Below are 13,990 nucleotides of genomic sequence, written 5' to 3'. Positions count from 1 at the left end.
TTTTTTGAGACAGAGTTTCCCTCTGTTGCTTAGGCTGGAGTGCAATGGCATGGTCTCAGCTCACTGAAACCTCTGTCTCCTGGGTCCAAGTGATTCTCCTGCCTCAGCCTCCCAAGGAGCACCTGTAGGTACCGGTCACCACACCCGGCTAATGTTCATATTTTTAGTAGAGATGGGGTTTCGCCATGTTGGCCAGGCTGGTCTCGAATGTGATCTGCACCCCTCGGCCTCCCAAAGTGCTGGGATTACAGGCATCATCATCTCTCTGTTTTATCATCTCTGAACTCTGAAGGGCATGCCACAGTTTAATTACCAACCTTTTTTTTCTTTCTAAGTAGCACACAAAATGATGTTTTATTTTACAATTGATGATACCTTACAGGCAACGAAACCTAGTCTTAAGAGAACTTTATTTGAGCCACAGCTGAAAGTATTTGATGATCCTTTGGATATTTCTATAGAGTTTTTAAAACTTCTCTTTTTTTGTTTTCAAAAATTAAGGGTATATAATTTGTGTTTGTAAACATTTGGGCCGATTGGAGGCTTGCTGAATTCCTGCTAGGACTGGATGAATCAGCGGTCTATCCTAGTGCCTCAGGCATGGAGGCAGCCTCTGCAAGGCAGGCTAGTCAGCAAAACGGGTGAAGAAGGCAGAGCCCACTTTGCAGAGGAATCACAGGCTTAGTCTAGAGAAGGCCTGCAGAGTCCAAACTGAGTATTCCCTTTCCTGTTCCTTGTTCCCAATGTGGGATCCAATGGCACAAGAAGGGTGTTTTTTTTCTCTCTGACATGCATTCCATGCTCTAAGTCAATGCTCATCCCAGCTGAGAGCCATATCCTCCAAAATACCGTCCTAACTCCCCAGACGCCTTGCCCATGCAACTTCGCCGTTAAGGAAAGAATGCAAGAATTTTAAAACCTCATTTTACCGCAGCTTTTAGATGAGTCAGCAATTCTAAAATTAGTGTGGTTAGACTCCTGCTACTAAGCATTTAGTGAGATGTAGGTTGCAACGTAAGTAGAGTCGCCATGTCATTGATTGTCCTGCCTATGAAAAGGGGAACACTGTGAATCATTACATGAGTTCCTCAGGTGTGAATGAGGACAGTCCCAGGAAAACCAAGGTGTAACATCACCAGAGTGTAAGGTCACCCTCATTATGCAACATTGTGTAAAGAAAATAGAGGAAGAGCCACGCTTGAGAGTCGCCCCAAGCTCAGGCTCTGCCTTCTTATCATGCAAACAGGTTCTACCCTCCAGAGCATTTCCCTGCATCTTTGTTTTGCCCAGCAGAGGAGGGACTTGCAGACAAAGGGGCACTGGGAACTGTCAGTGAGCCGCACCTGGGCAGGAGCCAGCCTGCATTATCTCCAGCACCCTCTCTGGCTTCCTGCAGACAGTGTGGCAAGGAGAGGAAGTGCGCGACGCCAGTCCTTTCAATGTGGTTTAGAAATGTGGCCTTACCTGGGCAAGGTCCAAGAGAGGAAGGACATCAAAATACACATTATGGCTTGTTTCCTTTTTTCTAACTTAGTATGCTGTGGCATCAGCCCCATCAGTTCCTCTAATCAGATTTTAGGAATTTGGACCTAGTGGTGTACAGATTTCACATTCGCTTGAAATTTGGCACTATTCTTAGATTAAATAAAACATATATCCACAAATCATAGAGCATCACAAAACTCTTAATTTGTCTCTTACAAAATGCAAAGAGAACAGTGTCGACACCAGCACATTTAGGTCCTGTCTTTCCTTAGCGTAAATGCCCGCTGCTGGTCACAGCCTCATCAACTGGTCATTCCTTGCCCATTTAGGACTTCCCGAATTGTCTCCTGACCTCCCCGACCTGCAGTGCAGGACGACTCAAAGGATCCTTGGCTCTTCCCCTTCTGCTGAATCCATGCCCCATATAATTGCATTACATACAACCTGCCGTGCCCCATCTGCCCAGGACTGTTTATCTTCCAGCAACTGGGGTGCCATGGTATCGCAGAGGGCGCGTCTGCTCTTGCAATACAGCACCCCGGAGATGTCTGCCACATCCCACGACAGCGGCCAGCCCTTGTGCCCCGTTGCACAGGAGCACACGAGGCCCACGTTCCATCACCAGCATCTTCTTGGGCAGGACCACACTGGCCATTTTCAGTCTTCGCATCCACACATCTAGTGTGCTCATTATACCTGAGGCTTCGTGACACAGACCCCAATAGCCTCACTTCCTCCCGCATTGCTCCTCTTGGAGGGCTTCTGTTCATCTTCCGGTGCTCTTTCTTCTTCATGCCCCAAGTGCTGCGGGACAGGCTCTCCCCGTGGTTGGGGTTATTCCCACACAAGTTAGGAAGGCAATTTTGGCTCTATGAGTACATCTCTGTTTCAACTTTATCTGCCATCTCAGTCACGAATGTGAACATTTCTGAATAAGGCTTCGTCTGTGTTAGCTCTAAGCTCACCAGCATTCATGTTTGGTCCCCATTTGTTGCATATATTTATATAACCCTTTAACTTGTGGCAAAGTGTGTATCAGAAAATCAAACCCCAAGATCGTCTGCAGCCTCTCCCACCCCAACTCGCAGAAGATGCATCAACAGGTGTCCCTTGCCATGCCTGGCTGCTCCTGTGAGCCACGCCCACACTGTGTTCCTAGGGGTGCCCCCTGGACCGCTGCTCAGTGGCCCGCAGTCTTTGCATTTCTATTTTCTGTAAGTCTCCCGCAAGAACATTTCCCTTCCAAGTCTTCCTGCTGCCTCAGTTTTCGGATTCTGCATTTAGAGTGAGATCAGCAGGTTCTTGCCCGCACTCCCTGCACGCTGATCCTAAGTGGCAGCCTGTGGGGGTGTTGGAATCTCGAGACCGTGCATCACTAGCACTGGACAGGCAGGACCCCAGCCAGTGTCCTTGCCCTGTCCTAACTCCGCCAGCTGCTTTGCAGGGAGCAGGCTCTGCTCTCTACCCCCAAGCCCAGGGACCTGCAGGGCCAAGGCTGGATGGGTCTTTCTCAGACACGGTGGTTTCTTCGGTTTTGTCATTTTGAATCTGGCTCTTTCTAGACTTTCAGTAAGAAGTGGTTTTGTTTGAATAAATTCTTTCTCACTTTTTTTTTTCTTTTTGGGAGCCTGTTCACCCCCTGGCACAGGGTTGATTTTTCATAATGAGGCTCTAACTACAATATGTGACATGACAACGTAAAACCATCTCTGTATTTTAACACTCCCTTGCCCTGTGTCAGCCTTTGCTTAGGAAACCAAGAAAATTGAAAACATGTTTTCTGTTTCCACAGGTCTTAGTTGAGGGTCTTATTCAAGGCAATGTGAGAAGAATGTTTATGACAGTAAAACTGAATAAAGTGAGAATGTCACCCTGCAAGGCCATTCTATTGAATGGGAAGGGAACTAAGAAACCAAATGCATTTCTCAATTTAATTTCTCCATAGATTCGCTGAGGCCTGAAAAGAGGGAGACCAAGTGCCCGATCCCTGGGTGCGATGGCACAGGACATGTGACAGGGCTCTACCCCCACCACCGCAGCCTTTCGGGGTGCCCCCACAAAGTGCGGGTTCCCCTGGAAAGTGAGTATCACTTGTCCCTCAAAGAATCAGCCTCCTTCTTATACACGCCAGATCATCACGACGTTATCGTCTTCCTCTTCCAATTTGGAATTAAGAATGGAAACATAAAGTTTTTTGATCTGTGTGAAGCCACTTCCATCTAGCTATGGGTTTTTAAATATAGTGTATTTATAGAAAATTCAAGGCCCAAGAAAACCAACAGATCAAGAGACAATGGCCATAGGAAAGACAGCTAGCTCCTCACAATGCCCAGAAGAAGGGCCAGGCCACTGCATGGAAGGCCACAGAGGAAAGCACCAGGGTGGCTCGGGGGTGGAGGGAGTGGGGACAGTGGGCCAGAGCCTTTTTGGTAGCTTCTGATGGGGCAGGGTAAGCAGCCTTAGGACTGGCCAGTTTGAATGATTTCAGCAGGCTCTGGGGCATAGGGGCTGTCCCTTATTGTATGCTACCTGCCCCTGGAACGATCAGGGAAGAAGAATGGTGCCCCAGAGGGTAAGTGTCCAGTAAAGGAGGTGGTTGGGCTGTGGGTTGCAGATTGGCTGGATTGCATTTTTAAAGTGTGCTTGTGGGAAAGTTGTTTATTCTCTCCAGGAATTGGCTGCCCTGGAAGGGGCAGTCCCTCCAGAGTCAGCAAGTCCCCAGATATTAAATCATCAGAATATAAAAATAAGACGTGGTTATTAAGCTGTGTGACTGCACAGTTGTCTTTCACCTGGAGGCATGGTTTCCTTAAGCTCAGGACCAGTCAGCCTTCGGGCATCACAAGGCAGTCACCATTGCCCTCCTGGTCTCCTCCCGCAGTGGGGACGCCTTCCTTGGCATTGTCTCAGGATATCCTGCAGCAGTAGAGGTCCCTGAGCAGGAGCAAGCCTCAGCCCCCTCTCCGCCCTCAGCCCCGCTGTGAGCTCTCCACTGGCAGTGAAGCAGAGGGCGGCCACCTTCTGCATGGTACAACATCGACCTGGTCCATCCTCCACTTTGTGAACCTAGTTACTGAGACACCTCTTGGGCCAAAACAAATCACAAAAATGGAAGTGCTCAACATCATTCTTTTCGGGAGTGAGATTTTGCAAGTCACTAGTCTAATCAGCTCAGTGCTGTTTTGCTGAATTAGCAGTCCCTCAGGCTGGTTCTTTGGCTGTTCACCCAACCATCCTTCTCGCCCAGTAACCAAATGGCAGTGGGGTGTGGGGAGTAGGGGGTGGATGGAGAAAGAATCAAAATAATATCACTTAGAAAATAAAGAAGACTATAAACAGAACTTCGAACTGCAGGGAAGAGATGGAAAGAACTATATGATAGTGTTCTCTGTCCGCTCCCCCAAGGAAAATCACATCTATGTGAAGGGAAGGTTATGAGCTTCTCAGTTTACACCAAATATGAGCAGGATCATCTCATTTAAGTCCAGTGTAACTATAGCATGAAGTTTAGAGAAATTAAAACTTGATCAAGCTTGCTGGATTTAATTTCTGAAGTTCTTCCATGCTCACTTGTTTTTGTCTGAATATATATAGAGGGAGCATGGTGGATGATGTAACTGAAGTCATCTGAATATGAAGCTGAGAGATACATGTGTTAGTGTGCTTTGTATTTATGGTAAAGTTTTCTTTCCTTTATGTGCTGTTTTGTGCTTAGTTCTTGCCATGCATGAAAATGTGCTCAAGTGTCCCACGCCGGGATGCACAGGAAGGGGTCATGTGAACAGCAACCGTAACACCCACAGGAGGTAATTCTCATCAGACGCTAATCATTTTACATTTAAAAACGTGGGGGAACCGTTCCACCAATAAAATAATGGGTTAGGGATGTGTGATGAAAATTGCTGCATTGTGTCCAACATGTGACACTTGAAACAGAGAAGAAATGCGTTGTCAGAAAGAAAGGACCTCATCATTTCCTTTCTGAGAAAGTTGGGTATTAGCAGCCAGTTATGATAATGAAAAAATATTATATTTGAAGGTGCTGGGGTTACATATTCATATAATCATACGAATAGAATGTGCCGTCTTTTGCACCAGAACCTCGTCATTGCTGTTTTGACATTGAAAAGAGTTGCTTCTGGGTTATCCTGGATTCCATCCAATAGACATTAAAAAGGTACCAACAGGGCTTCAATAGTTGTGACTGTAAACCAGGTGGAGGGTACACATCATTTCATTGAAATTGCAACTAGCATAAAACACACATATGTGCATTTACATGCAAATGTATTATGTATATATAAATATTTGGGGTGAAAATGCTAATTGTTTGATATTCACATTTTATATTACAAGTAGATTATGTGGTGATGAGGTGCCATTTGACTTATAAGCACTATGCCAGAAAACTTCATATTCTGCACTTAGAATTTCAACTAAGATAAAGAACTGAGTTTCTAAAATTTTTCTAAAGATGCTAAGGTAAGACAAGGACTTACCATGCTAACTTCCAGAGTCGGACACATTGCAATCGGAATGAGCACATTCACTTAGAATAATAAGAAGTTTCCAAATGCTTGCGTTATTTATCCCTTACATCATGTTTTTGTTTAAAAGTGAGTTTGTTACCTTTCACCTCTGAGATGGGGATGGGAGCAAGTATTGACACTGTAGTTTGCAAAACCCTTTGGGATCTTTCAGTGCGTGCATGGTGCTAAGTGAACTATTAATATGACTTAACATTTAGTGCGTGCCAAGTGTGCTGTGAGGCATGTGCCAAAACAAATCGTATTATCATTTTAACTCAAGTCCTCCCGTGTTTCCTTTTTTAAACAGTCTTTCTGGTTGTCCAATTGCTGCAGCTGAAAAATTGGCAATGTCCCAGGATAAAAATCAGCTTGATTCTCCCCAAACTGGGCAGTGTCCTGACCAGGCCCACAGGTACGAACTCCCCACAATGTCCTCGGTGCTCTCTTCCTCCTGGCTCCTGCATGGCAGGGCCTCTGGTCCTTCGTGTGTCACTTCCCTGTGGCTCAGCCTCCACACTCAGCCCTAGTAGACCTGCGTGTACAGCCCGGCCCACTAGACCAGGGGCTGGTCTCGTTAATGACATCGTCGCTGAAATGAACTACTAAGCCCTCCAGAAGTTTAAGTTGAAAATCATCTCTTTGCAAAGGTAACATTGGAGGTGAATCTAAAAGAATTAATACACGATGGCATATATGAATCAGAATTATGGGTTACTAAGTACACCCACAAGTCAGATGAGCAAGCTTTATGACTGACTTCACCTTTCTGCCTGGAGAAAATGCCATCCAACGTCACTCCTACCTTCCTGAAATATGTGATGCTATGTATTTATTCTTCAGTTCCACAAACACATATAATGTCTTTAAAACAAAAATTCATTCCATGATTGACAGTTATTAATAGAATCTCTTCTAGTGTCCTGGTAGCTCCCAGGCTCTTTGTGCTGTCTAGAAATTTGGAAGATCTTATATCTAAATACTAAAATATGTATGATGATATTTAGTGTGAAGTTATATGTTTATTACCATAAGATCATTTTTGTAGGGAAGATGATTTCAGGATTAAGCTAGATGATAGATAACTATTGTTACTGAGTCATTGAAGTACAAAACTAGTTATTAGACATTTCCATATTTTCAAGATACAACTTTCCTTAATATTTTGCTTCTATAGATTTGATTAAAAGAGTCAAAATTGGCATTGAAATCACATGCGTGAAGAACATATGTCAAGTGAAAATTATGAATTACTGAATAAGTAGCAATGAAAAATCTTAAAGTAGGATTCTTGGTTGGTATGACTGTATTCTCTAGTTTTTCCCCAAATAAGTTAGTTAGCAAAAATAGAAAGAACATTGCATTTCATTTTGCTCATTTCTTAAAAGTTTAAAATTGTTTTATATTAGAATATATATGCAGCTTTAGGGCTATCAACCAAGTTATATAGACAATAATAAGATCAATTCGTTGCTCAGATATGTTTATACAGCAGATAAAAAGATTTTTTCAAATCTAATCCAAAACACCTCATTGAGAACTTCGACATTCTAACGAGTTTAACACTTTTTGGTGGAAAAAAGAGAAAAAAATATATTTTAATATTGCTAAATATTGAATGGTATATTCATTTATGTTCTCTCACCATTAGACCACAGCAGAAAATCATTTGTGCTTTATGTGACTGGAATCAGTGCTATACAAATCGGATGCCTTTGTTTAATCCAAGTACAATTCTAAAAGAATATTTAATTCAGACTTAGCTTAGATTGTGATAATCATGTTGCAAATATGATAGCTATTATAATACAGTAATTTTGAGTCATATGAAATGATGACAATTCAATCGATAAAATACTGAATATTTGAAGTATTACTTAAATCAGCGAAAACATTCTGACTGAAGGCAGGGGAAAAAGGTGAACGGTCCAGAAAGAAACTCTCAACTCAGGAATCAGATCTCGGGTCTCTGCCTGCCCCTCTTAGGCATCATATTTCTGCCAGCTCTGCAGGACTGAGCAGAGCCTAGCATCACTTCTTCTGAATGGAATATAATGACATTTCCTCTCTGGTCACAGTTGTGACTATTCATTGCCAACCTTATGAACAATTCTAACAAGCAGAACATGCACACCTTGTCAGTGCCTTAACCAGTATTTACTGATGGTGACATAGTTTTTTGTTTTTTTTTTTTTTTTTTGAGATGAAATCTTGCTCTGTCTCCTAGGCCAGAGTGCAGTGGCACGATCTTGGCTCACTGCAACCTCTGCCTCCTGGGTTCAAGTGATTCTCCTGCCTCAGCCTCCTGAGCAGCTGGGATTACAGCAGTGTGCCACCACCCCTGGCTAATATTTGTATTTTTAGTAGACATGGGGGTTTCACCATGTTGGCCAGGCTGGTCTCGAATTCCTGAGTTCAGATGATCCACCCACCTTGGCCATCCAAAGTGCTGGGATTACAGGCATGAGCCACTGCACCCACCCTACGTGGCTTTCCTTTAAGAACTTTAAGAACTCAAAATGCTAGCAAGCATCAAATATTATCTCATGACTTCTTCATAAGATGAATGGAGGATTGCATATTCTTAATTTGCTGTTGGAAGGCCTGGGAAATAGAGTAGACAGCAACATCGTAGCCATACAGAGCCCAGCACATCTTTCCATCTCTCACTGTGGGTCCGGAGCACACTGCTCTCTCCTGCCATGACCCTGTCTTTCTTACTGTTCAGTGTCTCTGTGGGTACCTTCAGGGGTGATGCATGTATCTACTGTAAATTGACAGTAACGTGCCCACCGATAGTTTTATTGTATTTCTTTTGTGCTACTTTGCCCTGCCCTCCAGGACAAGCGTGGTGAAACAAATTGAATTCAATTTCCCGTCACAAGCCATCGCTTCTTCCAGAGCCACAGTGTCAAAAGAACAGGAAAAGTTTGGAAAAGTACCATTTGATTATGCCAGTTTTGATGCCCAAGTTTTTGGTAAACGCCCTCTCATACAAACAGGGCTAGGACGAAAAACACCACCATTTCCTGAATGTAAGCTTTGCGTTCTAATACTCATTTTCCCAAAATGTTTCTTGTGTATGGGTGTATGTGTGTGTCGGGGGCCGGGGGATATAATTAAATATATGATATACTATACACAGCTGGCGGGAGAGTGAAATACAATAAGGAAAACGATAATAAGTTGATGTTACTGATTTTATACTGAAAGTTACACATAACATAGTGAACAGTTAATAAGTTAATTATTCTACAAATATGATGCTATTGTTGAATCTAAGTACCATAATTCTAAAGAAATATTTAATTCATAGTTAGCTGGAGTTTGGATTGCTATATTGAAAAACGTGATGACCGTTGTAATGTAGTAATATTTATTTCTATTGAAATTACGGAAATCTGGATGGGTGCAGTGGCTCATGACTGTAATCCCAGGACTTTGGGAGGCTGAAGAGAGTGGATCATGAGGTCAGGAATTCCAGACCAGCCTGGCCAACGTAGTAAAACCCCGTCTCTATTAAAAATACAAAAAATTAGCCAAGCATTATGGCGGGTGCCTGTAATCCCAGCTACTCGAGAGCCTGAGGCAGGAGAATTGCTTGAACCCGGAGGCGGGCGTTGCAGTGAGTGGTAATCGTGCCATTGCACTCCAGCCTGCGCAACGATGCGAGACTCTGTGTCAAAAAAAAAAAAAAAGAAATTATGGAACTTTGATAAGTAAAATGTTGAAATGCTGTTTAAAAAATTACTTAAATCAGCAAAAGCATTCAAACTCAAGGTGAAAGGGAAGGTAAAAAGTCTAAGAAACAATTCTAGAGTCAGGATTTTACTATAATAGAATAAACTGTGTGGCTGTGAAAATGTTTACTTCCAAACTGAAGCATTGATATAGAAACACTTAAAATGCATTAATATTCTTTAATGCTAACACATCCATATAGAAGACCATAACTTGAGTATGGTATAATATATAAAACCTGGTGATTTTTCTTCTTACATATTTCTTCAAGTTGTTTGGAGTCCTCAAACATTCTAATGAAAAGGTGTGAAAGTAAATAGTGCGAACCAATAGAGGCCGTGATTTCTTCATATGGTCACTTAACTTCCCTAAAGAAAGGAGCTAAATAATGTGCACATTGAGTTCTCCTACACCACGAATGTTTTGCAGCATTCTGCATAGCCATAGAATCCCTTTGAGCTTACACCAGGTTACCGAAACTGAGTGCTCTTAAGAGCACACAATGTTTAGCTCATTGTGTGATGTTGATGAACTCTTTCAGAGAAGTAGAATTCCATGTCAAACCCAGTAGTAAACAGACTTGAAAGGAATTCACCTATCAGGGAGAGGTACATTACACCCTAAAAGATATTTTGCCTAATCTTACCAAAAATAGGTTCTAACCAAAATAAATAACCACTAACAACCTGTTAGATTTAGGGGAAAAGTTATACACATACAGTTTTATATCTATCTATCCATGCAATTTTGTGTGTGCCTATATAGATATACAATTTTATTATATATGCACACAATATGCACACATACATATATGTTTAATTCCAGTGAAGCTAGTTAACAAGAGCACTCAGTGTACTCATATAGTATAGATATTGATTTTTAAAAGTGCAAAACATTCAGTGACATTTTCATATTCTTGTGATTATAGAAATATAACATTTGCCAGTGTTTTAAATTTTGTTTTATGAAAAGAGTCAAACATTTAAAATAAAAAATATTTAATGTAAAATAAAAAGCTAAATGCTTTTATATGAGTTCACATTAAATCTTAAGTGTTTCTCCTGTAACCTTGAGTGATGTTTACAAATATTTAAGAATGAAGAGAAATTGTTTAATTCTGTTTCTCCATAATGCCTTGGTACCTACGACAGAAGCATAAAATGGAAACTCAGCCTTGATAACTAAATTGCCTTTCTGTTCACCTTGAGAACATTTCCTGCCTGCCCTTTGTTTATCTCTCTCCCTGAATATGCAAAATGCCAGCTCATTAAAGACTCCACCATCTATTTAGTTCCATCTAGTTGAATGAAGAACAACTTCTACTGGTTAAAGGACAAAACAAGCCTGAATATCAAATAATAAAAATACAATTCCATGTCTAAGTAGAAGTTGTTACTGTGAAAACAAACATTGAAAGGATACTTTTTTTTTTCCGCCACTGGAATCACTGGTCCTTCCATACATGGAGTTTTCCAATGGGCATGCCTTAAACTCTCTGTAATCCCTGGTGGATTTTGCTAGTGTGTTTTTTATCTACAATTTTTGCCACAGATGTTGCCAGTGCACCTGCCCCATAACGTTAGTTATGGAGTTTTTGTCATAAGAAGTTTAAATACGAAAAGTATTAAGAGAATAGGCATTCTGTCCCAGCAATTACATCATTTGTTCTATGAATCTCTGTGAAAACCAGTCTGGACAACCTTGATTTAATGTACCCATGGATAATGGATCATGTTTTAATTTATTCTTCACATATTTCAATGCAAGAAGTTATAGCTTTAAAAAACAAATCTATTTAATGACTGAAACCACGTACATGCAATTGCTAATCAAATCTCTCTTCAACAGTGAAGCATTTTTCAAATCCAGTGAAATTTCCTAATCGACTGCCTAGTGCAGGCGCCCACACCCAGAGCCCTAGCCGTGCCAACTCTTATAGCTACGGTCAATGTAGTGAAGACACCCACATAGCAGCAGCTGCTGCCATCCTGAACCTTTCCACCCGCTGCAGGGAAGCCACAGACATCCTCTCCAACAAGCCACAGAGTCTGCATGCCAAGGTAGGCCAGTCCAAGAGCCCAGAGGGTGGGCCAGCGACTGAACCGTGAGAATAAACTGCCTTTCATGTTTCTAACCACATTCACTACCACTCCGCTCCGCCACCTCTGAAGCAATCTCCTCCCTGTCTCAGGAAGAGACTCAGAGAAACGCAGGCAGGGATGAGCTTGGTGGGGTCAAAGAAGGAAGAAAGCGTGCACATCTTGCTCTGTGGCTCTTCTTGAAGTTAGGGTACCAAAGTTGGGGAGAAGTGAGTTACAGAGAGGGGTTGGGGAGAATTTACACATTTCAAAGCTATTTTTGCTATGGGGAGTTTGGCACACAAGAAAAGAGGATTGCTATTAAAATAAATCTCAACAATGGAAGCCTTTCAGTGTCTGCAAATCAAAGATGGTAAGAAATGTGTGATTAAATGGTGGCTTGTAAAACATTTGCAGAATTGACCCGTGAAATTTTATCATTGCACATGCTACTGTTGTATAACATAAGATAGCCTGAGTTGCTATAGTATTCTCCAAGGACACATACTATAACCTGAATACATGAAATCAACAGGAGATGATTCAGGGAAGGTTGAGAACTCAGGGCATTCAAATACAAAATCACATTCTGTGAAGTTTTAAAAACACCACCTTTCTGAAGCCCATGAAATTAATCACATTTCTCCAATACCCTCTCCTTTCCTTCCCAACTGACAATGAGAAGTGATTTGATGAAAAAAAACACACACACACACACAAAGCTCCTCCATGCCCTTTGACAGTGAAGGGCTTCTGATGCCACAGTCACAGCGATCCACAGAGCTTGTAAGAGCGGCTCAGCCGTTTGCTCCTGCTGTCAGTTGGAGCAGGAACTCCGATTTACAGAAAAAGCTTCAGTTCAAAGAAATGATTTCTCTATCTAGAAGGCTGAAGCCGCTGAAATAAGTTTCCAGAATTATTTGAGAAGAAGTGTTAGCTTGCTTTATGTGGAAGATTTCTGAGTTAAATGCTAACCCTGAAACTCGCGTGCTTGAAGACCATAGTTCTTCTTTTCCCCTTTAAGTGTGCGGATCCCCGGCATGGTCAGCTGCTGCCTGAGCCGTGCCAGGCCTTCAGGAGAGCAGGTAACACGGTGCCACCGAGCATTTGACAGAAGAATCGAAATTAGCTTCTGGACAAAGCTGAGCCAAGTAAGCCCCAGGAAGAGTTGGTGGCCAAAAATCACTCAGAAACCATTTTTAAACAAATGACGTTCTTAAACAAAGAGAAACACATCCCCTAAAACTGAAAAACATATACATATGTATACCAGGCCATCCAAATTCAAAAGATTCCTAGTCACAAATTATTTACATAGGTGATTTAGGGACTTTTTAAATGCAACTTTATTTTGAAATTTATTTTTATAATCTGAATAAATTCCTCCTTTTAAGAGGTATGTATTCTAATAATCCTCTACTTGGAGAAACACTAAAATAGCTTCCTTCTTAGTCCCTTATTTTTTGGTTGTTCAGGCTGGCCTATGAGAATATAGGTACCAATGTTATAATTATTGATGTTACTGAAATTACTCGGGGAAGTGGTTCTAGAATGGATGCTGTCCATCTACACCTGGAGATGTGTTCCTGGTCCTCAGAATTCTGCCTCTCACCTTTAGATTCTCCATGTTCTATGACACTGACACCAAGAAACGTATCAAACAAAGATGGCTAAAATTACAGGGCTTTTTCCCTTGTTTACATACGTTCTTCTCTTTTAAAAACGTTATTTCTGGTTAGAAAAGCAATTGTTAAATGGACACGTTTCAAATAGTCAATTTCCAGTGTGTGTTGTCGGACTCCTGGCGGGAGCTCTCTGTGCCAGGCTGCTCCACAGAGCTCATCCTGCGTGCCCAGGTGACAGGAGCACACCGCATGCCTCAGCCTTGCAGTGCCAACCAAGTCTTAACCGCAGAAGCCAAACAATTGATGTGGTGACGAGGCTGGAAGAGACAGAGAGCACACAGATTGACTTCCCAAAGGAGTTTGTTACGCTGGGAGTTCTAAAAACCATTTTCCCATGAAAATTGCCTCCTTTGCATAGTAGTTGCTAAAATGGGATAAATATGGCACCCTAGATTGTCACTTTGTGCAGAATCGTTCTGCCAGTGCATGCACAAGCACACACGCACACACACGCATGTGCACACATTTGCACACA

General features: G+C 42.1%; 1 protein-coding gene across 8 annotated transcripts in view; it reads left to right on the top strand.

Moving 5' to 3' along the window:
• LOC108306691 (ST18 C2H2C-type zinc finger transcription factor) overlaps positions 1-13,990 on the top strand; it is a 140,950-nt gene that overhangs the window by 83,452 nt on the left and 43,508 nt on the right. For all 8 annotated transcript variants that reach the window (XM_037739701.1, XM_037739699.1, XM_037739698.1 and 5 more), the window contains 5 exons: positions 3,431-3,565; positions 5,201-5,291; positions 6,322-6,426; positions 8,853-9,046; positions 11,601-11,812. In XM_037739701.1, the coding sequence (XP_037595629.1) occupies positions 3,431-3,565; positions 5,201-5,291; positions 6,322-6,426; positions 8,853-9,046; positions 11,601-11,812 (737 nt within the window). The remainder of the gene's footprint in view (positions 1-3,430; positions 3,566-5,200; positions 5,292-6,321; positions 6,427-8,852; positions 9,047-11,600; positions 11,813-13,990) is intronic.

Source organism: Cebus imitator, unplaced genomic scaffold (genome assembly GCF_001604975.1).
Source record: "Cebus imitator isolate Cc_AM_T3 unplaced genomic scaffold, Cebus_imitator-1.0 Scaffold73, whole genome shotgun sequence".
NCBI lineage: Eukaryota > Metazoa > Chordata > Mammalia > Primates > Cebidae > Cebus > Cebus imitator.
The sequence above is the reverse complement of the archived record's forward strand: the minus strand, read 5'-3'. Positions and strand labels throughout refer to the sequence as shown.